At 63.7% G+C, this 24,946-nt stretch overlaps 2 protein-coding genes across 6 annotated transcripts in view; one reads left to right on the top strand and one right to left on the bottom strand.

Annotated features, from left to right (window-relative positions):
- Positions 1–3: 3 nt before the first annotated feature.
- Positions 4–9,954, top strand: CHERP (calcium homeostasis endoplasmic reticulum protein). Of its 5 annotated transcripts, none has more exons than XM_070058925.1 (18): positions 4–158; positions 479–652; positions 2,661–2,806; positions 3,450–3,587; positions 3,670–3,821; positions 4,879–4,990; positions 5,073–5,162; positions 5,468–5,729; positions 6,428–6,603; positions 7,011–7,446; positions 7,608–7,846; positions 7,957–8,090; positions 8,236–8,322; positions 8,413–8,556; positions 8,632–8,748; positions 8,881–8,975; positions 9,116–9,301; positions 9,395–9,954. In XM_070058925.1, the coding sequence occupies exons 1-18, from the start codon at positions 134–136 to the stop codon at positions 9,445–9,447; spliced, it is 2,766 nt and encodes a 921-aa protein (XP_069915026.1). In that variant the 5' UTR covers positions 4–133; the 3' UTR covers positions 9,448–9,954. The 5 variants fall into 5 exon arrangements, with proteins under 5 accessions (XP_069915026.1, XP_069915024.1, XP_069915025.1 ...); XM_070058923.1 differs by having other exon boundaries at positions 5,468–5,798; XM_070058924.1 differs by having other exon boundaries at positions 4,846–4,990.
- C16H19orf44 (chromosome 16 C19orf44 homolog) overlaps positions 9,895–24,946 on the bottom strand; it is a 29,650-nt gene continuing 14,598 nt past the window's right edge. The window contains exons 2-9 of the mRNA XM_008249330.4: positions 22,334–23,042; positions 16,454–16,748; positions 14,607–14,677; positions 13,491–13,989; positions 12,450–12,545; positions 11,569–11,735; positions 10,226–10,335; positions 9,895–10,136 (exon numbers count right to left, since the gene is read on the bottom strand). Coding sequence (XP_008247552.3) covers positions 10,264–10,335; positions 11,569–11,735; positions 12,450–12,545; positions 13,491–13,989; positions 14,607–14,677; positions 16,454–16,748; positions 22,334–23,041 — 1,908 coding nt within the window. The 5' untranslated portion in view covers position 23,042 and the 3' untranslated portion in view covers positions 9,895–10,136; positions 10,226–10,263. The remainder of the gene's footprint in view (positions 10,137–10,225; positions 10,336–11,568; positions 11,736–12,449; positions 12,546–13,490; positions 13,990–14,606; positions 14,678–16,453; positions 16,749–22,333; positions 23,043–24,946) is intronic.

Below are 24,946 nucleotides of genomic sequence, written 5' to 3'. Positions count from 1 at the left end.
GTAAGTGGCGGGCGGAAGCGGCCCGCGAGGCGCGCCGTAAACGGCTCCCGCGCGCCACTTCCGGCCGGGTTCCGCAGACGGCGCTGGTGGGCCATCGTTAAGGCGCCGGAGGACGTTCCCCGCGGCAGGAGCCATGGAGATGCCTCTGCCGCCCGACGGTGAGGCCCTGCGCGGCGGGGAGGCCGTTCCTCCCTCCCTGGCGCGCCCTGGCGCTCGGCGCCGCCCCCCGGGAGCCCCCGGGCCCGGGAGGGGGCGGGGCTCGGCCTCGCGCGGCTTCGCCTGAGGCCTCCTCCCGTGGGTCCCCGCATCCCCGGCGCGCGTGCGGCCCCTGCCGGGACCCGTACGAAGGCGGTGTCTCCGGGGCCCGCCCCTCCAGGGCGACCCCCGGCCCGGGGCTCCGCGGACGGGGTGTGGGGGCCCCCGCGGGGCCATGGGGAGGGGTCGGCCCTCGCTCACGCCCCGCGTGGCCTCCGAGCAGACCAGGAGCTGCGGAATGTCATCGACAAGCTGGCCCAGTTCGTGGCCCGCAACGGGCCCGAGTTCGAGAAGATGACGATGGAGAAGCAGAAAGACAACCCGAAGTTCTCGTTCCTGTTCGGGGGCGAGTTCTACAGCTACTACAAGTGCAAGCTGGCGCTGGAGCAGCAGCAGCGTGAGTGTCCGCCGCGACCCCGGGCTCGGGCTCCCCGAGGTTGCTGTTCCGCGCTGGGGGGCGCCCTGGGGGGGCCGTCGGGTGGTCGAGGTCTGATGCACCCCCGCCCCCCCCCCCCGGAGTCGCAGGCCGGGGTCGCGGGGCTCAGGTGCCGGCGGGGAGGGGCGTGTCGTCAGGCAGCCCTGGTGTGGGTCGCGGCTGCGGGGTAGGTGTTGAGTGAGAGGCAGATGGCGCAGGGCTGGGCCGGGGCGTCTGGGTCTTGGCCCTCGTTGGGTCGGAGAGATGAGGCCGGGAGCGGGGTCCGGCGGGCTGGGGCTGTGTGGCCGGCGTGGTCCCGGCCATGGGACGAAGTCGCCTGTGGGGGCGGGAGTGGGCGTGGGGGCGGCTGCGATCCACGGGCAGAACCCACGCAGTTGGAGGCCAGGTGGCTGTGGCCGTGTCCACCCCAGGGGTCAGAGAGCCCGCAGGTGCTGGGAGCTGGAGTGGGCGGGGTTAGCGGGGCAGAAGGTGTGGGAGACAGGGGAGGCGCTTGGCTGGGATTGGTGGGGGCGGCCGACGCCCAGAGCAGGGGTCCTGTTGTGGCCAGAGTTGGGGAGAAGTAGGGAGGGCCAGGATGCATCCTGGGAGCTGGGGGTGGCAGGTGCACCGGCCCCTGGGCCGAGCCCCGGGGCTGCTCTTGGCAAACGCTGGGGTAAGGGCAGGGTTTTGTTTTTTGTTCTATAAAATTCCTAGTCTGGACCTGTGGGGTTTTTGTTTGTTTTTATTTGGTTATTTGAAAGTCAGAGTTACAGCGTGGGGAGACAGGTCTTCCATCTGCTGGTTCACTCCCTAAATGGCCACCACGGCTGGAGCTGGGCCAGTCCAGAGCCAGGAGCTTCTTCTGGGTCTCCCAAGCACTCGGACCCTCCTCCACTGCTTCCCCAGGCGCGTTAGCAGGGAGCTGGATCGGACGTGGCGTAGCCGGGACTCGAACCAACACCTAAGGGCATGCTGGTGTCCCAGGCAGTGGCTTGACCTGCCACACCACGGCGCTGGCCCCGGAGTGCAGCAAGAGCGTGAGCCACGAAGTTGCACTGTGCTCCCGCCCTTCTGTAGCCGTCGGGTCACGCTAGCTGCCCCAGGGCCGCCGGTATGGGAGGGGGGACGGGGTGCGATCCGGAGTCTGGGAGTGCGTGCCCGGGCCGGGCTGAGAGGAAATAGACCAAGGCCAAGGCCTCCCCCAAGCTCCTGTTTTGCTGCAGAGAGTTAGGACCCGCGTGCGGGGCTGTTGATAGCTCAGTGGGTGCGCAGGAGAGGCTGCGTGGACGGGGCACAGCGGACGGGCTCTGTCAGTACCCACGCCCACGCAGCCATGGGGCTGTGTCGGATCCCCCTGGCGTTGCGGGGTACAGGGGACAGGGCTCCGAACCCAGACGGGGCTCCCAGAGGTTAGGGGTCAGACGGGAGGGGCATCACCAGGAGTGATGGGGGAGGGGGCGGGGGCAGTGGGGGCCCGAGACGGGTGCACGGGGGCAGTGAGGGCGTCCCCCGTGGCCCGGGGGACGCCGAAGCTAGGCTGCCTGGGACTAAGGGCGCTCACAGCTACGTTTGCTGAGAGGGGAGCGTGGGATCTTGGGGCGTCTTGGTGATGGCAGTGGAAGAGGGAGAGAACATTCTATAGCGGATGTCCCTGGGAGACACCCCTCCTCCCCCGCACCCCAAGGCCAGGTCGCCTTGGGGTGGCTCAGATGTTGTGACCCAACAAGGCTCAGAGCCAGGGCCGAGACTGTGTCCAGCGCCTTCCCCACACAGGGTGGGCTGCGGGTCAGGGTCAGGGCGTGGCGGTGTGACGTCTGCAGGCGACAGGGAGAAAGGGGACGTGGCAGAGGGCGAGGCAGGGCGGCCCCCGGGGCTGGGGGCCAGGACAGGGTGGCACTGGTGAGGGAGCAGCATCTGGGGAGGGCTGCCGCGGCGTGGCCCTGCCCGGAGCCCTGTGAGCGCCTCTCAGCCGCCCGCCCTTTCCCGCCAGTCATCTGCAAGCAGCAGGCGCCGGAGCTGGAGCCGCCCCTGCCGCAGCCGCCGCCGGCCCAGGGCGCCCCGTCCATGGACGAGCTCATCCAGCAGAGCCAGTGGAACCTCCAGCAGCAGGAGCAGCACCTGCTGGCGCTCAGACAGGTACGGCCTCGCCCTGCTCGGGGGGGCCCCCGGGAGCCGGACACGGGTCTTCCACCAGAAAAGACGCTGGCTGGGTCTCGGGATGCCTTTGTCCCAAAAGCAACTTTATTTGAGAAGTAGAGTTACAGACAACGAGAGAGAGCGGGAGAGAGGTCTTCCATCCGCTGGGTCACTCCCCAAATGGCCGCAATGGCCAGAGCCGGGCTGATCAGGAGCCAGGAGCTCCATCCGGGTCACCCACGTGGGTGCAGGGGCCCAAGCACTTGGGCCATCCTCCACTGCTTCCCCAGGCCACAGCAGAGAGCTGGATGGGAAGAGGAGCAGCTGGGACTCGAACTGGCGCCCCTATAGGATGCTGGTGCTTCAGGCGGCTTTACCGTCCTGAGCCAGGCCGGGGGCCCTGCTCACACAGCCCTGTCCCTCCCGGGAGCCACAGCCAGCCCGTCCACTTTCTTAAGTCCTCCTGAGATGAGAGGGCGTTGCCTTGAAGGGCAAAGACCCCCGAACGCTAGTGAGGTTGTAGGTCAGGACCCAGATGTCTGCCGGCCTTGCTGGGACTGCCGCCCGCGCCTTGCTCCCAGAGGGTGACGGTGGCCCAGCGGGCGGTCCCCCTGCCGCTCACGCAGCCCGCCCCGCCCCGCAGGAGCAGGTCACGGCGGCCGTGGCCCACGCCGTGGAGCAGCAGATGCAGAAGCTGCTGGAGGAGACGCAGCTGGACATGAACGAGTTCGACAGCCTGCTGCAGCCCATCATCGACACGTGCACCAAGGACGCCATCTCGGTGAGGGCGGCGCCGGGGTGCGGGCTGGCGGGCGCAGCCCCGGGCCTGCCGCGCCCCGCTCACCGCAGCCCGGCTGTCACAGGCCGGCAAGAACTGGATGTTCAGCAACGCCAAGTCGCCGCCGCACTGCGAGCTGATGGCGGGCCACCTGCGCAGCCGCATCACGGCCGAGGGCGCGCACTTCGAGCTGCGGCTGCACCTCATCTACCTCATCAACGACGTGCTGCACCACTGGTGAGCGCCGCCGCCCCCCGGCGCGGCTGGCCCCGGGGGTGTGGGGGGAGCCTCAGTGCCGGGCCCCTGGGCCGACCACGCCCACTCAGTCACCTGGCTACTCGGCCACGCCCCTCGGGGCCCCTGGGCTGACCGCCGTCCTGCGCGGCGCTGCCGGCCACTTGCGTGTCTCTGGCGAAGGTTAACGAGAGTAACCAGACACCTGGGCAGGGCAGGGCTCGGCTGGTGAGAGACACATGCGTGCGAGAGCTTCCGAGCGTGGCTGGGCTGGCGGGGAGGGCCGAGTTAGCCACAGGGCCCCCCATGAGTGTGACAGAAGCTGGCCGGGCCTGTCACCCACGCATCCCAGCCCAGGTCCCCCGTGCTGTGCAGCACGGTGTTGGCTCCACCGCGGGAAATGAGCAGCCACCGCCAGCTCCCTCCGGCGCCTCTGCGGGCCAGGCCTCTCGCCCTTCGTCGGAAGCCGAGGGCCGCTTCCCCTCCCCGTCCTTCCCGGCCCCCGGCCCTTTGCTCAGCACTGGGGGTGGAGCCGCTCACCCCTGCCCTGCGTCCCTCCCTGGCTCAGCCACCACCCTGCTGCCCCCTCCCCCGTGCACTGCGGCGCACAGCGCGTCCCCGGCCAGTGCTGCTCAGTGGCCCTGAGGACACGGGACTGGGCCCGTGGCCAGAGGGTCCTCGAGGCCTGAGGGTCAGTGGCTACCCTGCCTTCCCTCCAAGAGGCTCGGCCGCGTGTTGCCTCGTGCACAGCAAGTGACAGGGACGTGGCCCTGCCCCCCCGGCCCCGGGGCACCCTGTGTGGACACTCGGGGCTGTGTCGAGGCCCCGCGGCCACCCCAGGAGGGACGGGGAGCTGGGGGAGAGGCCTGGCTCCGGCCGGCCCGGGCTGCAGCCTCTCCCTCCTCCCCTCGCGGCCTCGGGAGCGCAGCCGTCACCCCGCAGGGTTGGGGGCCGTTCCCGGAAAAGGCAGAGGGTGCTGTGGCCGGAGCCGCGATGGTAACGGGCGCGTGGCCGGGTCCCGTCCCAGGGCCCTGACGCGCGGAAGGTCTCTCCCTCACAGCCAGCGCAAGCAGGCCCGGGAGCTGCTGGCCGCCCTGCAGAAGGTCGTCGTGCCCATCTACTGCACCAGCTTCCTGGCCGTGGAGGAGGACAAGCAACAGAAGATCGCGCGGGTCCGTGGGCGCCGGGGGCGGGGCGGGGCCCGGCCGGGGAGGGCGCGCCAGCCCCTCACCGCCTCCCCCTCCTGCCCCGCAGCTCCTGCAGCTCTGGGAGAAGAACGGCTACTTCGATGACTCCATCATCCAGCAGCTGCAGAGCCCGGCGCTAGGGCTTGGCCAGTACCAGGTGCGGCGAGCTCCGAGGGGCTGCCTGTGGCGGCTGCCCGGGCCTGGGGGAGCTCAGACGCGGTGTTGCCTGTTTGTTTCGGTTTCTGGAGTGGGGTCACAGTGGTCCCAGGCTGGGCGTGTGGAGACAGCTCACGGACTCGGAGCTGGGCCCACGGCCGTGCCTCCCTGGAGGGCTGGGGGCTGAGCTCTCCGCGTTGACCCCCGTCCTCCACGTGGGGAGTCGAGGAGGGCCGGGGGCGTGTCCAGCTAGCGGCAGCCCCGCCCGCCTGCCCCGGTCCCTGACCGGCGGCGCCCTTCTCGCAGGCCACGCTCATCACCGAGTACTCGGCGGTGGTGCAGCCGGTGCAGCTGGCCTTCCAGCAGCAGATCCAGACCCTGAAGACGCAGCACGAGGAGTTCGTCAACAGCCTGGCCCAGCAGCAGCAGCAGCCGCCGCCACAGCCGCAGCCGCAGCCGCAGCTTCAGATGCCGCAGATGGAGGCCGACGTGAAGGCCACGCCGCCGCCGCCCGCTCCGCCTCCGGCCCCCGCCCCGGCTCCAGCCCTGCCGCCGACCACCCAGCCCGGTGCGCGGCCCCCGGCCCCCTCGGCGGGCTGCCCCGGGGCCCCGGCCACCCCAGCAGCCACCCAGCCCGGTGCGCGGCCCTCGCCCCCTCGGCTCCCTTGGTGGGCTGTCCTGGGAGGGTCTGTGGTCCCGGGCCAGGGGACGCCCGCAACTCCTTCCTTGTGCACTGTCCTGGAGAAGAGAGTCTGGGACGAGGACGCGGCGCTGGTGCTGAGCGAGCGTGGCGCGGGGGGCGCGGTCCTGATTAACACCGAGTGAAACCGCAGAGAATCGGGGGGCAGGGGGTGCGGCCTGGACGCCCCTAACCCGACACCTGGAACTCTGAGCATCGCGCAGCCTCAGAAGAGTTGGATTTCGGGTTAAGGCTGCTTGGCCAGTAAAATCTCCCAGCATCCGCGGGACCCCAGCCCCGGGGTAATACGCGGCCGTCCCGGGAGCGCCAGGGCAGTGCCCCGCCAGGAAGCCCGGGAACAGATTCCACAGGGAGACGGCCCCCTGCCAGATAGGCCCAGGTGTTTATTTAACCAGCGCCCATAGCAGCCGCTCCAAGGAGCCGCACGTGCTCTCCCCCTTCCTGGAAGTCACTCGGAAGCAGAGGCCCTGGCCCGGTTGGCTCTGGCTCTGGGTGGGCATTGAGGGCCCCCTGCCCTGCAGCGCCTCCTGCTGGCGGCGCTCTAACTGCCTCTCGCCCGGATGCAGACGACAGCAAGCCAGCCATCCAGATGCCCGGCTCCTCGGACTACGACTCCGCGGGCGGCGTCCAGGACCCTGCAGCCGCCGGCCCCCGGGGCCCTGGGCCCCACGACCAGATCCCACCCAACAAGCCGCCGTGGTTTGACCAGCCCCACCCTGTCGCTCCCTGGGGCCAACAGCAGGTATTGCTTGGAACTCGGGCTGGGGGCGGGGGACAGCCTTGGCCTGCGGGGCTGGCAGCCACCCGAGCCGCGGCCCATTCCCGGCGCTCCCCCTGAGCCCCTGGGTGAGGGCTCTGCTTCCCCAGCAAGGGCGCTGCCCCGGGTCCTGAGGTCCCCACCCCGGCACAGTGCGCCAGGCCGTGTGGCACGCTGGGTCCGGTCAGAGACTGGCACTGGGCATGGCCCCCGGGGTGCGACTGCGAGCAGTAGAGACAGGTGTGTGCTGGCCATTCCGCAGCCGTGGGCACAGGGGTGCGGGGTCCAGGCGCACCTGCCCTTGTGCCCTCTGCCAGGGCGGTGAGGGGGCCCGCGTGGGGGCACGGAGGGCCCGGCAGCCAGCTCGCTCACGGCGCCGCCTTGCCTTGCAGCCTCCGGAGCAGCCCCCCTACCCGCACCACCAGGGCGGGCCGCCCCACTGCCCCCCCTGGGGCAACAGCCACGAGGGCATGTGGGGCGAGCAGCGCGGGGACCCCGGCTGGAACGGCCAGCGCGACGCGCCCTGGAGCAACCAGCCCGACCCCAACTGGAACAGCCAGTTCGAGGGCCCCTGGAACAGCCAGCACGAGCAGCCGCCCTGGGCCGGCGGGCAGCGCGAGCCGCCCTTCCGCGTGCAGCGGCCGCCGCCCTTCCGCGGGCCCTTCCCGCCGCACCAGCAGCACCCGCAGTTCAACCAGCCGCCGCACCCGCACAACTTCAACCGCTTCCCGCCGCGCTTCATGCAGGACGACTTCCCGCCGCGCCACCCCTTCGAGCGGCCACCCTACCCGCACCGCTTCGACTACCCGCAGGGGGACTTCCCCGCCGGTGAGGGCTGCATCCCTCCCTGGCCGTGCCCCCCCCCCCCCCCGGGAGCAGCACCCCACAGCGCGGGGTGGGTCACGGGGCAGCGGCTTCCCTCCTAGCCTCCCCTGGGCCCACCCTGCGGGGTCAGGCCCGCAGCCCTGACACGAGTCTGGGTCTTGCAGACATGGGCCCCCCGCACCACCACCCCGGCCACCGCATGCCGCACCCCGCCATCAACGAGCACCCGCCCTGGGCGGGGCCCCAGCACCCCGACTTCGGCCCGCCCCCCCATGGCTTCAATGGGCAGCCCCCCCACATGCGGCGGCAGGGCCCCCCGCACATCAACCACGACGACCCCAGCCTGGTCCCCAACGTGCCCTACTTCGACCTCCCCGCTGGCCTCATGGCGCCGCTCGTGAAGGTGAGGGCGCTGGGCCTCGGGGAGCCCCTGGGGCCGGGCCGGGCCGGGGAGGTGGGGCTGCGGCCGGGCGGAGGGGTCTGGGCGCCAGCGAGGGCTGTGCTCCCCCCCAGCTGGAGGACCACGAGTACAAGCCCCTGGACCCCAAGGACATCCGCCTGCCGCCCCCCATGCCGCCCAGCGAGAGGCTGCTGGCGGCCGTGGAGGCTTTCTACAGCCCGCCCTCACACGACAGGCCCAGGAACAGGTACCGCTGGGGGCCGTGCGCCTGCACCCCCGTCAGGGCGGGACCCCAGGACCCTCCCGAGGGTGACGCTGCGGTGTGGGGAGGCCGTGGGAGCACTCGCTGTAGTGCGGGGCCGCAGCTCACGCGCCGTGCGTCCCTGTCGCAGCGAAGGCTGGGAGCAGAACGGCCTGTACGAGTTCTTCCGGGCCAAGATGCGGGCCCGGCGGCGGAAGGGCCAGGAGAAGAGGAACAGGTGAGGCCAGCGGCGGGCGGGGCGGGGCGGGGCTAGTGCTGGGGGCGGGGCTGGGGCGGAGCGCGCACTCACAGCCTCCCCCCGGGGCAGCGGCCCCTCCAGGTCCCGCAGCAGGTCCAAGAGCCGGGGCCGCTCGTCCTCCCGCTCCCGCTCGCGCTCCTCCAAGTCGTCGGGCTCCTACTCCCGCTCGCGCTCCCGCTCCTGCTCCCGCTCCTACTCGCGCTCCAGGTCCAGGTGAGCGGGCGGCCCTGGCGGGGCGGGGCGGCGGCCCCAGCCCCCTCCGCCCCCTGACCGCCGCTGTGCCCGCAGGAGCCGGAGCCGGTCCCGCTCGTCCAGAAGCCGCTCCCGGTCCCGCTCGCGCTCCCGCTCCAAGTCCTACTCCCCGGGAAGGAGGCGCCGCTCGCGCTCCCGGAGCCCCACGCCACCGTAAGACTCGGCCCGGCCCTGGGACAGGTGGAGGAAGAGGGCCGGAGCCCGCGCCCCTCCCCGCGCCGGCCGCCCGCCCGCTGTCCGCAATAAACGCCTCCGCTCTCCTGACAGTAACCGTCTTCATTGTAGCTCCTCGGCCGGCCTGGGCGCTAACTCGGCGCCCTCCATCCCTGACTCGAGGCTCGGGGAGGAGAACAAGGGACATCAGATGCTCGTGAAGATGGGTGAGGCCCGGGGAGAGGCCGCCCGCGCCACGGCCACGCGCGGCACCGGGGTGGGGCCCGCCCCGCCAGCCCTGCCAGCCCTGCCAGCCCTGCCAGCCCTGCCAGCCCTCCCCGGCTCTGACCGCGCCTGCCCCCCCCAGGCTGGAGCGGCTCCGGCGGCCTGGGCGCGAAGGAGCAGGGCATCCAGGACCCCATCAAAGGGGGCGACGTGCGCGACAAGTGGGACCAGTACAAGGGCGTGGGCGTGGCGCTGGACGACCCCTACGAGAACTACCGGCGCAACAAGAGCTACTCCTTCATCGCCCGCATGAAGGCCCGGGACGAGTGTGAGTGGGCGCGGGGCGGGGCCGGCGGGGGCGGGGGCGGGGCAGGCGGGGGCGGGGCCGCGAGGCCCCCGTGACCTCCCGCCTCCCCCGCAGTCTCCACGTTCGGGGCCCGGAAGGAGGAGAAGGAGGACCTGACGCACGCCTAGGCAGGAGCACGCTCCGAGGGCGTGGGGCCCACACCCCCATGCGGGAATCCTCACCTGCAGGAGGCCCCGGGCGGCGCGGGGTGGCCGGGCTGAGCCGGCGGGGTCTCCACCGTGGCTCCCGTGGCTTTAGCGTTAGAGCGAGCTCTGGCGGATGGCCCCGGGCCTGCGCCCCGGGCCTGGTTTTCCTTTAGTTGGATACTTTGTCCTTTGTGTTTTCCCTGCCATGTGGGCGGCCGCCTGTTCCCGGAGCGGAACGGAGCGGAGAGACCCTGGGGGCGGCCACGCGTTCCGCGCCGTCGACGGCACAGACACGTTCCTGCCAAGTCTCTTCAAGGAGATGCCGTGTCCCTCCGGCCCTGTGCGCGGGCCCGGCCTCTGGTTTGTCCCCACGTCCCGTAGCTGTGACTCGTTCCGACGCGTCCGACCAGGGGACGCGCACACGTGCTGTTCACGACTTCTTGTGGATTTTACTGTTTTGCCTTCAAATAAAGACTTTTTTTAAAGCCCTTTCCTCTGTGTGGGAATCCCAGGTGGGCTCGGCTGCAGTCAGGCGGCGGCGGGTTCTGGGTGCAGGTGCAGGTGGGGCCATGCGGCAGGGGCTCCGCCCTTCAGCCTGCCTCCTCCAGGCTGGCTCTGGGCCTGCTCAGGGCAGAGAGGGCTCCACCGGGACTCTGCCTGCTCGCCACAGCCTGCCGAAGACGCGGGGCCGGGATTGAGTCGAGGTCGGACTCGGGCCCTGACCCCCAGTGCCGCCTGCCCCTCCCCCTCCGAAGGTCACCTGGGCGTGGGCGTGTCCACTCGGGCTCTGCTCCGGGCTCACAGCTCCTCCCTCACCTCCTGCAGGGCGTCCTCCATGGTCAGCCGGGCCGGCCTGTGCCGCCTGATGTACTGTGGGCGGAGGGCAGACGGGGACCCTGTCACGGGCAGGGGCGGGGCGGTGACGTCCCATGAACGCACGTCCAACCGAGGAGCAGGTTAAGGACCCGAAGGGGTGCAAGCAGAGAACTCTGGAACGCGGGGAGCTCAGACCACCAGCCTGCAGCTACACTGCCCGGGAACGGCTCTCCAAGTGGCTCCCCAGCCAGCAGCGGCACCACTCCCAGGCCTGCCTGGTGACAGCCCCGCGTGGGCCCAGCTCCTGGCAGCTGCAAGGCCCGAGGGCTGGGGGCTGGGCATGGCGGTTAAGCCACGCCTCGGAAGGTCTGCATCCCTATCCGAGGGCCTGGGCCCCAGTCCCAGTTCTGCTCCCGAGCCCAGCTCCCTGCGCACGCGCACCCTGGCAGCCCGCAGCCGTGGTGGCCCAAGCGCGTGGGCTCCTGGCTTCCGCCTGGCCCAGCCCCAGCTGCTGTGGGCATTTAGGGAGGGAACCGGGGGATGGAAGAGCTCTTTATGTTTGTCTTTATCTCTGCCTTTCAAATCAAAATGAAAACTTCTTTAAAAGTAATTGTATATAAAATGAGAAAAATATAGCACAGTACATGCAGTACGGTGCTATTTGTTTTCAAACATTTATTTACTTGAAAGAGCCCAGAAGGAGAGGCAGAGAGAGAGACAGTCTTCCATCCGCTGGTTCACTCCCTAAATGGCCACAAAGGCCAGGGCTGGGCCAGGCTGAAGCCAGGAGCCAGGAGCTTCCTCCGGGTCTCCCACGTGGGTGCAGGGGCCCAGGCACCTGGGCCATCTTCCACCCTTCCCCAGGTGCACTAGCAGGGAGCTGGACCGGAAGTGGAGCAGCCAGGACTCAAACTGGCGCCCATATGGGATGCTGGTGCCATAGGCGGTGGCTCTACCTGGTACACCATAGTGCCGGCCCCATAAGATGCTATTTCTATAAATGAATAAATATTTATATAATATAGTTCCGACTTTGCACTGGAAAAGTCTAGAAGAATCTAGATCAAGTCAGAGGACTGGAAGTGACACATTTCTCTGTCACGAGGCTTTTACAAAGTGAACACTTGCCTTTGGTAAGCTGGCCACAGGGAAATCTCGGTGGGGAGGACAGCAGGACAATGGCAGACCCCAGGTTGGCCCCCGGGAGCGGAACCTCTCAGATCCAAGGTCAGGCCCCCCACCCGCTCACGCCAGCTCCCTCCCCAGGGCCCCGGGGGCCGCGGTCACCTCTTTGACTTCCTCCAGGGTGTGGTAGTGGAAGGAGTGGCCGTCCAGGGACTGCAGGAGGGTCGCGTGCAGGTGCCGACTGGCCTCCACGAAGTTCCGTGTCAGGCTCAGCTGCTGCCTTAGCAGCTCGTCCAGGGCCAGGGCGGCCGGGCGCTGCGCTGTCAGGGCTGCCCACTCCCGTCAGGTGCCAGGCGCCAGGTCCCACGCCCCGAGGGATGGCCGCCCCCATTCCACGATCAATCCATCATCAGCGACACAGCCAGTCGCCTGAACACAGTTCCTTGGGGGCTGTGGGCCAGGCCCCTGCCGTCCGAGGCCCGGCTCCGGCCCCAGCAGCTTTGTTTCCCGCCCAGCTCCCAAGGTCAGGCCCCCAAGGAGACCTGGAAGAAGCTCCCGGGCTCCCAGCTTCAGCATGGCCCAGCCCTCGCCATTGTGGCCATTTGGGGCGTGTCCCAGCGGATGGAAGACCTCTCTCTCTCTCTCTCTCTAACTCCACCCTTCAAATAAATAAATAAATAAATAAGCCTTTTAAAACAAATCCGAACTCTCCAAGGTGGCTGCTGGGGCTCCCTCCCAGTGCCACACCCAGTCCCGGACTCGGCCCCCAAGGCACCGTGGGTGCCCACCTATGTGGGCCGAGTGGCCTCAGGGGACAAGGCTGAGAATGAATGCACACAACGTGGGGGGACGTGGAAGCGGACAGTTTTCAGCACGCTCCTCTTAGCCTTTCTCTTCTCTTTGATGTTAGAACCCCTTGGCAAGGGACAGGACAGAAGGTTCCGGAACCCCGCCCCCACCAACGTGCTGAACCCAGCTTTAAAGCGAGAGCAGGCGTGACTCTGTGCCTGCCTCCCAGGAGGGCCCCACAGAGCCGGCTGTACCTTCTAGCACATCCGCGCTGACGATGTGGCTGGCGATGGGTGCTGGGTCCACGTAGGCGCCTCCCAGGGCAGGCCCGATGGTCGCCATGCCGGCCGCTGTGCCAAGGACACGGGAAAGGTGAACCGGCAAGGCGAGGCCGTGACGCTGGGAGCCGCGTGGCCTGTCCTCCCCCTCCTGCCCTGCTTGCTTTTTGCTTGCTTGCTTGTTTACTTATTTATTTTCATTTTATTTGAAATAGAGGGGCCGGCGCTGTGGCATAGCAGGTAAAGCCGCTGCCTGCAGCGCCGGCATCCCATAGAGGGGCCAGTTCCAGTCCCAGCTGCTCCACTTCCCATCCAGCTCTCTGCTATGGCCTAGGAAAGCAGTGGAGGATGGGCCAGGTGCCTGGGTTCCTGCACCTGCACGGGAGACCCGGATGGAGCTCCTGGCTCCAGCCATTGTGGCCATTTGGGGAGTGAACCAGCAGATGGAAGACCTCTCTCTCTCTCTCTCTCTCTCTCTCTCTCTCTCTCTCTCTAAGTGCCAGCTCCGTTCCCTGCGCATGAGCACCCTGGGAGGCAGCAGTGACGACTCAAGCGCTCGGGCCCCCGCCACCCCCGTGAGAGACCCGGATGGAGCTCCAGGCTCCTGGCTTCAGCCTGGCCCAGCCCATTACTGTGGGTATTTGGGGAGTGAGCCAGCAGATGCAAGACCCCCACCCCCGCTCTCTCTCCTAGCTCCGTTGTTTCTGTCTCTCTGCTTTTCACATAAAGAGGAAAACAAGAAGAAATGAAAGCAAAGGGGGTTGGCTCTCCACTGCCCGGGGCATGCTGGGAAGGGTCACCTGCACGGGTGGCCACAGTGAGTGGCCCTAGGCTGGGGTTCTGTCTGTTCTGAGCTGGGGGACCCCTCGGGCAGCTGCCATCACCTGTGCTGTTAGCCGGCCACGGACATCGGCCCGGATCTCGGGAGCCCGGGCTCTGGCCAGGAAGCCCGCGCCCAGCTGGTGCCTGCCCCGGCTCTCCCGGCCGCCCTGCCCCGCGCGGGATGGCCACACTCACCCGCCGCCCACGGGCAGGCCAGCGCAGGATCCAGGGTCTGCACGGCTGTTTCCTTGACCATGGTCCTCGGCCCGTGCCTGCCCCGCCTCCTCCTGGACGGGGGTGTCCCCAGGCCGGAGGAGAGCTCGGACAGACTGTCCAGGGTTCTGTCCGCAGTCTGCGGGGAAGGGGCAGTCGGCTGGGAGGCTGACGGGCCCGGGGAGCTCTCGAAGTCCTCGGAGTAAGCCGAGCCCCCCGCAGCCTCTCCGAGAGACGAGGGCGGGCAGGACGCGCTGTCCTCGGGGCTGGCGGTGGCCGAGCGGGCGCCCAGGTGCTCCGAGATCTCGCTGTCGGTGGTGGAGGCCGCGTCCCGGCCCCTCTCCGCGGAGGGGGCGTTCCCGGGAGAGGCGGAGGCCCGGTGGCGGGCGGACGACCTTGGCCGTGACCCTGCCCGCTTCCCTGCAGGCGGCGTGGCGTGGGCGCGGTCGCCCGGTGGCTTTTCCCTCTGAGCACCTTCGTCCTGAGACCAAGGGGAGCACGGGGCTGGGGGAGGTGTTCTCCAGAGAGCCACGCACTACAGACGTGCAGGCGGAGGAGCCGGGCGCCCGGAGCGCGGGAGGGCCCGCTGCACCCTCTGCAGGATTTCTGCACCGCTTCTGCCCTGCATGCTCGCTCTCTCTCTTCCCTTAAATAAGCTTTTTTTTTTTTTTTAAGATGCAGGTGTTAGCAACAGGGCGGACCTCACAGCAGCGCACGTGGCTGACGGAGTGCGGCTGCTGACCCTAACTCCCCCCCCACCCCGGGGCTGAGGGAGGCGCACCTTTGCCTTCCGCCGACTGTGCCAGCTTCCCCCTGCTACCGCCTCAGCCGGAGCCCCCTCCTGCCCCCCGCCCTCCGCCGTAGCAGGTGGCATCAGGGCCTGGGATGCTCGGCGCTGTAAGGCCACTGCCACACCGCCTCTGTCCACGAGAAATGCCGCTGGCACCCACTGCCCCCTAACGGTGACAGCCAGAGCGGCCCAGGCATGGCCAGCGCCCTCTGGGGGTCAGAACGGGGAACCCCGGGTCTGAGAGGCCCAGGCCCAGGGCAGGGCTTTCCATTCCCGGGAGCACCTGCAGGGAACAGGCCCCGACTCACCTCCGGCACGGCGGATGTTTCACTGACGGCTCCGCCCAAGTCGTCCAGGGACAGGACGTTGATTCTGAAATCTGCAGGGAGACAGTGTCAGCCCAGCTGATGCTGCAAAGGTGCAGGGAGACGGAGAGATGTGTGGACCCGCCCCCAGTGAGCCAGCCCAGGGGCAGGCACCCCTTTTCTTTGAGGGCCACGTGGGAAGGACTGGGGGTTGTGTCGTGCACCAGGCTGTGGTGACAGTCAGGCCTCCCCTACCTGGGGGTCCTACACCTGGGAAATCGTGTCTGGGCGGGGCGTTGTGGTGTGGTGGAAAGGGCCGCCGCTAAGGATGCCCACAACCCCCTTATCAGAGCGCCGGGGAGTCCCGCCTCCACTTCTGATCCAGCTTCCCGCTGATGCGCACCCCGGGAGGTGGCAGGGGAGGGCTCAAGTGCTGGGGCCCCTGCCACCCACGTGGGAGACCCGGATGGAGCTCCTGACTGCTGGCCTTGGATCAGCCCGGGTGGTTGTGGCCATTTGGGAAGTGGGTGGAAGACCTCTGTTTTTCTCTCTCTCTTTCTCTGTCACTCTGCCTTTCAAATGACTAAGTAAAACTGAAAAAGAAAAAAAAAATGAACCCAACCATGGGGGCAGCCGGATTCTGGACTCCCAGCCTCTGGAACCCAGAGGAAAGCCACGTGTGCTGCGTAAGCCGCCAGGCTCGCATTCGGCTCCTAGTCTGAACTAGGTCCTAGATGGAGGCTTAGATTATTTATTTATTTTTCAAAGATTTATTTATTTATTCAAAAAGCAGAGTTACACAGAGAGAAGAGACAGAGACAGAGACAGACAGAGACAGAGAGAGAGAGGTCTTCTATCCGCTGGTTCATTTCCCAAATGGCTACAACGACCTGAGCTGCATTGATCTGAAGCCAGGAGCCAGGAGCTTCTTCCAGATCTCCCACGCAGGTGCAGGGGCCCAAGCACCTGGGCCATCTTCCACTGCTTTCCCAGGCCATAGCAGAGAGCTGGACCGGAAGTGGAGCAGCCGGGACTCGAACTGGCGCCCATGTGGGATGCTGGCACCGCAGGTGGTGGCTTTATCTGCTGTGCCACAGCGCCAGCCCCGTGAGGATTTTAAAGAAAGAACCAAGATCTGCCGTGGCCCCTCCAACACTCACTGCCCTGTGACCACCACACTGGGGACCCTCAAGGTAGCAGCGGAGTGAACTAGGGAAGAAAGATCTCTCTCCCTCACTCAATTTTGTCTTTCAAATATATAGATTTTTTTTAAGTGTAAGATTGGGGCCAGTGCTGTGGTGTAGCCAGTAAAGCCGCCACCTGCAGGGCCAGCATCCCATATGGGCGCTGGTTCAAGTCCCAGCTGCTCCACTTCTGATCCAGCTCTCTGCTAACACACCTGGGAAACCAGTGAAAGAAAAACAAGTGTTTGGGCTCCTGTGTCCACACAGGAGACCCGGATGAATCTCCTGGCTCCTGGCTTCAAATTGGCCCAGCTCTGACCATTGCGGTCAGTTAGGGAGTGAACCAGCAGATGGAAGACCTCTCTCTCTCTCTCTCTCTCTCTCTCTCTGCCTCTCCTCTCTCTGTGTAACTCTGACTTTCAAATAAATAATAAATCTTTAAAACAAAGTTTTTTTGTACCAAAATAAACTCATGCCTTAAAATCCATGTCCACGGGCTTCTGAGGCGCCGTTCGATGGTGAAAGCCGGCGGCATCTCTGATTATTCGGGGTGCGTCCTCTCACCCCAACACCATCCTATCTAAACGTGGTGCCCTGACCTCCAGAAACCGACATGAAGTTCCCTGCTCAGGCCGTGAGCGGCAGAGACGGGTTGGGGGGAATTACCACTGTGGCTGTCCTCAGAGGCTTCCGACGGCGACTCCCACCCAGGCCCGGCCTCGCTGCTGGCCGAGGACGCGAGCTCGGTGCGGCCCATCTCAGAAGGCACGGACTTGGCGAAGGCACCCAGGGTGGAAGGGGATGAAGTGTGCGAGGCTGTGTCAGCCGCAGTGGGCATCTCTGGGGAGGGGGTCATGGACCGGCCACCGCTGCCCCGAGCTGGCTGCGAGGTGCGCTGGCGCCACGGCCTGGAGGGCTTCGAGCTGGGAACTTCTGCACTGGGCGGGGCCGGGGCCTGACCCTACTTCGGCAGACATAAAAGACACAGAATTAGCAGATGTGGGCTAAGCAGGTCCCCCATCCCAGTGCCACCTCTCAGGGCTGGCGTCGGGCACAGTGGTCAACATATGGCCTGGAGCACCCACATCCCAGATCTCCCATGGGAGCGCCGGGGTTCAAGTCCCAGCTCCGCTCCTGACTCCAGCTGCCGGCTCCGGAGCACCCCGAGAGGCGCCAGTGATGGCTCAGGTGCTGGGCGCCCTGCCACCCATGCGGGAGACCCAGGTGGAGTTCAGAGCTCCTGGCTTAGGCCTGGCCCAGACCTGGCTGTTGTGGGCATTTGGGGAATGAACCAGCAGATGAAATATCTCTTTCTCTGTATTTTAAATAACATGAAAATAAATTAATTAATCAAAGAAAAACTTTGTGTCCCTTTTTCTTTAAAAAAAGAAAAAAGATTTATTTATTTGAGAGGTAGAGTGAGAGAAAGAGACAGAGAGCGAGGTCTTCCATCTGCTGGTTCACTCCCTGATTGGCCATAACAGCCAGAGCTGCGCTGATGCAAAGCCAGGAGCCAGGAGCTTCCTCCAGGTCTCCCACGTGGGTGCGGGGGCCCAAGGACTTGGGCCATCCTCTACTGCTTTCCCAGGCCACAGCAAAGAGCTGGATGGGAAGTGGAGCAGCCGGGACTAGAACCAGCGCCCTTGTGGGATGCCGGCGCGGCAGGTGGAGGATTAGCCCACTGTACTAGCGCACTGGCCCCTGAGTCCCTTTTCTTAGCCTTTTCCCCCATTTCTAGAGGTCAAGGTACAATGTGTAGCTAGAATGATGTTGGGATGAGAGAATATTCCACAAATAATCAGAAATGCCACGTTAGGGCTGGCACTGTAGGTTAATCCTCCACCTGCAGCACCAGCATTCCATGTGGGTGCTGGTTCGAGTACCGGCTGCTCCACTTCCCATCCAGCTCTCTGCTGTGGCCTGGGAAAGCAGTGGAGGATGGCCCCAGTCCTTGGGCCCTGCACCCGTGTGGGAGACCCGGATGGAGCTCCTGGCTTCAGATCAGTGCAGCTCAGGTTATTGCAGCCATCTGGGGAGTGAACCAGCAGATGGAAGACCTCTCTCTCTCTCTCTCTCTCTCTCTCTCTCTCTCTCTCATTGTCTAAAAGTCTACCTCTCAAATAAATAAGAAATAAAATCTTGGAAAAAAAGAAATGCCACCTTGCTTTCACATAAAAGGGTGCTTCAAGAAGCTCATGGAGAGGCCAGTGCTGTGGTGTAGTGGGTAAAGCCGCCGCCTGCAGTGCCGTCATCCCATACGGGCGCTGGTTTGAGTCCCGGCTGCTCTACTTCCCACCCAGCTCCTTGCTAAAGTGCCTGGGAAGGCCGGTGCCGCGGCTCAGTAGGCTAATCCTCTTCCTGCGGCGCCAGCACACCGGGCTCTAGTCCCGGTCGGGGCGCCGGATTCTGTCCTGGTTGCCCCTCTTCCAGGCCAGCTCTCTGCTGTGGCCCGGGAGTGCAGTGGAGGATGGCCCAGGTGCTTGGGCCCTGCACCCCATGGGAGACCAGGAGATGCATCTGGCTCCTGCCTTCGGATCAGCGTGGTACACCGGCCGCAGTACGCCAGCTGTGGTGGCCATTGGAGGGTGAACCAACGGCACAAGGGGGACCTTCCTCTCTCTCTCTCTCTCTCTCACTATCCACTCTGCCTGTTAAAAAAAAAAAAAAAAAAAAAAAAAGTGCCTGGGAAAGCAGTGGAAGATGGAGAGACCTAGAAAGATGACCCTGGTTCCTGATTGGCCCAGCTCAGCTCTGGCAACTGTGGCCATTTTGTGAGTGGACCAGTGGAAGGAAGATCTTTGTCTCTGTCTCTGTCTCTCTCTTTAACTCTGCCTTTCCAAGAAATAAATAAACCTTTGGGGAAAAAAAAGCTCATGGGAAAATGAAATTTAGGGGCCTGTGGTATGACACAGAGGGTTAAGTCACGGCCTGGGATGCCAGCATCCCTTATGCATAATTCAACTCCCAGCTGCTCCACTTCTATCCAGCTCTCTGCTGTGGCCCGGGAAGGCAGTGGAGGATGGCCCGAGTCCTTGGTCCCTGCACCCGTGTGGGAGACCCGGAGGAAGCTCCTGGCTCCTGGCTTTGGCCTGGCCCAGCCCTGGACCTGCTGACCATTTGGGGAGCAGATCAGCAGATGGAAGACCTCTTTCATTCTCTGCCTCTCCTCTCTAACTCTACCGAAAAAAAAAAAAAAAAAAAAGGAAAAAGGAAAAGGAATTTAAAGCATTAGTTTATTTTGGTGCAACGAATTTTTTAAAAAAGATTTATTTATTTATTTGAAGGTCAGAGTTACAGGGAGAGAGAGAGAGAGAGAGAGAGAGAGAGGTCTTCCATCTGCTGATTCACTTCCCAATTGGCCACAATGGCCGGAGCTGCGCCGATCCGAAGCCAGGAGCCAGGAGCTCCATCTGGGTCTCCCATGCGGGTGCAGGGGCCCAAGCACTTGGGCCATCTTCTACTGCTTTCCCAGGCCACAGCAGAGAGCTGGATTGGAAGAGGAGCAGCCAGGACTCGAACCGGCGCCCATGTGGGATACTGGCGCTTCAGGCCAGGGTGTTAACCCGCTGCACCACAGTGCCCACCCCCAAGAACTTGTTTTTATAATAGGTGCAAAATTCTTACTCTATGCATGAATTTCAAAATTGTTTTCGTAATAAAATAATCCTACTTGAAAAGCAATAATTATTTGAATATCAAAGCAACGAAGAGAGAGGAAGAGGGAGAGGAAGCGGGAGAGAGCTTCCCTCCACTGGGTCACTCCCCAGGTGGCCACAATAGGCTGGGAATGTGCCCGGCTGGAGCCAGCAGCCAGGCGCTCCGTCCGGGTCTCCCAGGTGGGTGGCAGGAGCCCAGGCAGTTGAGCGGTCACCCCCTGTCCCCCAGAGTGCACACAGGCCGGACGCTGGAGCCAGGAGCCAGGGCTCGTGCCCAGGCACTCTTACGTAGAACACAAGGGTCCCAATCGGCATCTTTACTACCTGGCCCGGTGTGTACCCCCGTAACCTCACACTTCCAACTCCACTTATGCAGGAGTGTTTCAAGTTACCTTGCTAACCATGCATTTCCTACGTTAAAGCCCTGCTGCCCCAGGAACATAAAGACGTGGGTTCTTCCCCCCACATGCAGCCTGCCTTCCGCCTCGCTATGGTGGGGACGTGCAGAGACTGGAACCCCCAACTGCTGCTGCCGGGGGTGGGGGAGGGGGTGCCCCACGGAGCAGCCACTATGGGACACGACCCGGCAGTGCCTCGGAGAGGGGATGCGCAGTCTGGCTCCTCGGTACCGAGCTGGGAGAAGTGAGAACGGAGACACAGAGACCGGACGCCCAGGACCACAGCGGCCGGAAGGGACAAGCCACCCACGTGTCCATCCACAGAGGGCTGGAACAGGAAAAGAAGGGCGCGAGCACCTGCCGCGAGGTGACGAACCTTGGGCACAAGCTCCGGGCAGGCTCCCGCTGACCAGAACAGGAAGCCCGCAGGTGTACTGGGGCCTGGGGGAGGGGGAGGGGGCGCGATGGGGGATGGGGCTTCTCCTAGGGAGAGATGGTTGCCGCCCACTCAGCCGTGCGTTCTGGGCTGCTGTTTGGCACGGTGGTTAGGACGGCAGTTTGGACACCCCAAATCCATATCTACTTCTGGGGCTGGTGCTGCTTCCGATGCCAGCTCCCTGCACACGTGCACCCTGGAGGCAAGATGACGGCTCAAGTGCCCGAGTCCCTGCCGCCCACATGGGAGACCCTGGGAGACCCGGATGGAGTTCTGGGCTCCTGGCTTTGGCCTGGTCCAGCCCTGGCTGCTGTGGCCATTTGGGGAGTGAACCAGTGGATGGAAGACCTCGATCTCTCACTCTCTTTAAGTATTTTTTTTTTAAAGATTTATTTATTTATGTGAAAGAGTTACAGAGAGAGAGAGAGAGGTCTTCTGTCTACTGGTTCATACCCAAATGGTCACAATGGCTAGGCCGGGCAGAAGCCAGGAGCCACAAGCTTCTTCCTGGCCTTCCATATGGGTGCAGGGGCCCAAGCACTTGGGCCATCTTCTACTGCTTTCCCAGGTGTATTAGCAGGGAGCTGGATGGGAAGTGGAGCAGCTGGGACCTGAACTGGTGCCCATATGGGATGCTGGCACTGCAGGTGGAGGCTTAACCTTCTATGCCATAGTGCTGGCCCATGAATGATTCCTACAGAGAGAAACGCATGCTATCAACATAGGATGCATGGACTTCAAAACATTTTTGCACCACAGTAGACCTGTATTTTTTTTTTAAAATTATTTATTTATTTGAGAGGCAGAGAGACAGAGACAGATAGACCTGCTAGTCCACTTCTCAAAAGCCCGCAACAGCCAGGGCCGGGCCAGGCCAGAGCCAGGAGCTCGGAACTCCATCCTCGTCTCCCACGTGGGCGGCAGGGGCCCAAGCACTGGCGCCTTCACCTTCTGCCTCCCAGGGTGCTTAGTGGCAGGGAGCCGGAGTCAGGAGCAGAGCTGGACGCAACCCCAGGCCCTCTGATATCTTCACCAGTGTCGTAACTGCTGGGCCAAACACCCGCTCCTAGACTTACCATTTAGTTCCCTTCCATGAACTTTCTGTAGTCATTTCATTTGCCAACGACACTGATCTGACCGACCAATTGTATACACAGATTGAAATGTCACACTATACTGTCTAAATGTGTACAGTTATAACATGTCAATTAAAAATAAGAAATAAACAAAAACATATCAAGAAAATAAATATGGGGCAGGCGCTGTGGCAGAGCCGGTAACTGGCATCCCATATCAGTGCCGGTTCAAATCCTGGCTGCTCCACTTCCCATCCAGCTCTCTGCTGTGGCCTGGGAAAGCAGTGGAAGATGGCCCGAGTCCTAGGGCCCCTGCACCCGCGTGGGAGACCTGGAAGACGCTCCTGGCTCCTGGCTTCGGATCAGCCCAGCTCTGCTGTTGCAGCCATTTGGGGAGTGAACCAGGGGATGGAAGAACTTTTTTGCTCTCTGTCTTTCAATAACTCTGCCTTTCAAATAAATCAATTTTAAAGAAAAAAAAAAAAGAAGGAGAAGGAAAGAAGAGAAAAGAAATGGGGCTGGCATTGTACCTCCTGCAATGCCAGCATCGCATATCAGTGCCGGTTCAAGTCCCAGCTGCTTCAGTTCTGGTCCAGCTCCCTGCTAATGTACATAAGAAAGCAGTGGAGGATGGACCAAGTGCTTGGGTCCCTGTGGAGAGAGAGAAGGAGAAACACAGAGAGAGAGAGAGAGAGAGAGACACAGAGAGAGAGAGAGAGAGAGAGAGAGAGAGAGGTCTCCCATCTGCTGTTCACTCCCCACATGGCCACAGCAGTCGGGGACAGGCCAGGCCGAATCCAGGAGCCAGAACGTGGGTGCAGGGGCCCAGGGACTTGGCTCATCCTCTGCTGCTTTCCCAGGCACTCAGCAGGGAGCCAGATCAGAAATGGAGCAGCCGGGACTTGAACCGGCGCCTGTGTGGGATGCTGGTGGCTTAACCCACTGTGCCACGGCGCTGGCCCTCTAAGGCTGAGTCTTACCCTGACTTTACCGCCGGTGAGACCCTGGCCCTTGTAGGCTGCTTCCTCTCTAGAACATTCCGCCAGGCTCCCCGACAGGTCCTCCATCTCCTCTTGGTCGCTGTCAGGGGAACCAAACTTTCCAGCAGGTTCTTTTGGCGGGGGCACTTGGACATTCCTCTCTCTCCCAGGACAAGCTTCGGGGACTGGGTTTGCAACAGGTGGGCCCTTCTTCAGAAACCGACTGCCGCTCCCAGCCTGCGTGCTCCTCCCGCTGCCGGGACTCTCGCGGCCTTGCTTCTGGAAGGTTCTATCTGTGTCCTGCGGAGAAAGCTCTGCTGGCTTGGGGAGCCCGTCCCGGGTGGGCCTCGAGTCGGAGTCCGTGTCAGCCGGGCTGGCGGGCGCCTTCCGGCTTTTGATCTTGGTTTCTATCTGGGCCAGCTTCATGAGCACGGCGTTGGCTCTGAGCCTCGAGGCGGTGGGGGGCGGCACGCGGGAGGAGAGCCGCGGCTTGCTCCCGGGGTCGGCGTCCTCCTTGGAGAGAAAGAGCCTCTCACCCACCGTTGCGTTTCTTTGTAGAAATCGGCCGGGGCCGGGCGCTACTTGGGTGAGACTTCTGCTCATTTTCAAGTTTTCCATCTCTCCCAGCTTTGAGACATCGAAGGAACCATCACTGAAGTCCCCAAAGCTCCCGAGGGTGGCACGGCTGATTTTCCTGATGGAAGCCATTCTGGAGGGGAAAGACAACACGTTGTAAAATCAGAACCCCGGATGTTTGCATGGTGCATTGGGCCGCTCCCACTGCCTAAGGATCACAGGGCTGGCTACAGTCTGCACGTGATGTGTCCACAACAAAACTCCAGGCGAAATGTGGCTGCCATCGTACAAGGACTGGGAGGCGAGACCTGTAGGAGGTGATTAAGTGGGGCCAGCTCTGTGGCACAGACGACCAAGCACCGCCTATGGCCCTAGCATCCCCATAGGAGCGCCCACTGGGGTCCTGGCTGTGCCACCTGCCACCGAGCTCCCTACTAATGTGCCCAGGAGGGCAGTGGAGGATGACCCAAGTACCTGGGCCCCCGCCATCCACATGGGAGACCCAGCGAGAGTTTCCAGGCTCCTGGCTTCCGCCAGGTCTGGCCATGCCCATTGCAGCCATTTTGGAAGTGAACCAGAGGATGGAAGATCTCTCTCTCTCTCTCCCTCTCTCTGTCACTTTGCCTTTCAAATGAATAAAATAAATCTTGGTTTTTTTTTTTTTTTTTTTTTTTTTTTTTTTTTTTTTTTTTTTTTATAGGCAGAGTGGACAGTGAGAGAGAGAAACAGAGAGAAAGGTCTTCCTTTGCCGTTGGTTCACCCTCCAATGGTCGCCGCGGCCGGCGCGCTGCGGCCGGCGCACCGCGCTGATCCGATGGCAGGAGCCAGGAGCCAGGTGCTTTTCCTGGTCTCCCATGGGGTGCAGGGCCCAAGCACCTGGGCCATCCTCCACTGCACCCCCTGGCCACAGCAGAGAGCTGACCTGGAAGAGGGGCAACCGGGACAGAATCCGGCGCCCCGACCGGGACTAGAACCCGGTGTGCCGGCGCCGCTAGGCGGAGGATTGGCCTAGTGAGCCGCGGCGCCAGCCAATAAATCTTGTTTTTAAAAGATTTATTTATTGGGCCGGCGCCGCGGCTCACTAGGCTAATCCTCCGCCTAGCGGCGCCGGCACACCAGGTTCTAGTCCCGGTAGGGGCACCGGATTCTGTCCCGGTTGCCCCTCTTCCAGGCCAGCCCTCTGCTGTGGCCAGGGGGTGCAGTGGAGGATGGCCCAGGTGCTTGGGCGCTGCACCCCATGGGAGACCAGGAAAAGCACCTGGCTCCTGGCTCCCGCCATCGGATCAGCGCGGTGCGCCGGCCGCGGCAGCCATTGGAGGGTGAACCAACGGCAAAGGAAGACCTTTCTCTCTGTCTCTCTCTCTCTCACTGTCCACTCTGCCTGTCAAAAAATAAAAAAAAATAAAAAAAAAGATTTATTTATTTATTTGAAAGAGTTACACAGAGAGAGAAGGAGAGGCAGAGAGAGAGAGAGAGAGAGAGAGAGAGAGAGAGAGAGGTCTTCCATTTGCTGGTTCACTCCTCAATTGGCTTCAACAGCCGGAGCTGCGCGGATCTGAACCCAGGAGCCAGGAGCCTCCTCCAGGTCTCCCATGTGGGTGCAGGGGCCCAGGCACTTGGGCCATCTTCCACTGCTTTCCCAGGCCACAGCAGAGAGCTGGATCAGAAGTGGAGCAGCCGGGACTTGAACTGGCGCCCATGTGGGATGCCAGCAATGCAGGCGGCGGCTTTACCCGCTACGCCACAGCGCCGGCCCCACATCTTTAAAATCCAAAAAAGCAGGTGATCCTCAGAGGTCCCTCAGAGGATCTGACAGGGTCTCTCACAGGGGTGAGCGTGTCCTGCAGGAGCGGGTGGCCGCGGGCCTTGCACTCCACCTTCCCCACGCGCACCTGCTTGCCCACCGCGTCTCTGCCACGTTCTGGCACGGATGCAGCCTCCAGCCTTAGATTTGCAACCTGCAGAATCAGGAGCTGAAGACACTTGTTCCTTGAGAGATTAATCTCAGATACTCTGCTCTGGTGACGGGAGACGGAC

The sequence above is a fragment of the Oryctolagus cuniculus genome, chromosome 16, assembly GCF_964237555.1.
Source record: "Oryctolagus cuniculus chromosome 16, mOryCun1.1, whole genome shotgun sequence".
Lineage (NCBI taxonomy): Eukaryota > Metazoa > Chordata > Mammalia > Lagomorpha > Leporidae > Oryctolagus > Oryctolagus cuniculus.
Note: the sequence above shows the minus strand (reverse complement) of the source record. Positions and strands in the feature narration are given on the sequence as shown.

What these genes read in the sequence shown, in the direction of transcription:
- CHERP (XM_070058921.1), top strand. Translation starts at nt 134, where the DNA reads ATGGAGATGCCTCTGCCGCCCGACG. An exon ending in ACCTGCTGGCGCTCAGACAG is followed by an intron (nt 2,807 to 3,449) that starts GTACGGCCTCGC and finishes CCCGCCCCGCAG; the next exon opens with GAGCAGGTCACGGCGGCCGT. An exon ending in GCACCAAGGACGCCATCTCG is followed by an intron (nt 3,588 to 3,669) that starts GTGAGGGCGGCG and finishes CGGCTGTCACAG; the next exon opens with GCCGGCAAGAACTGGATGTT.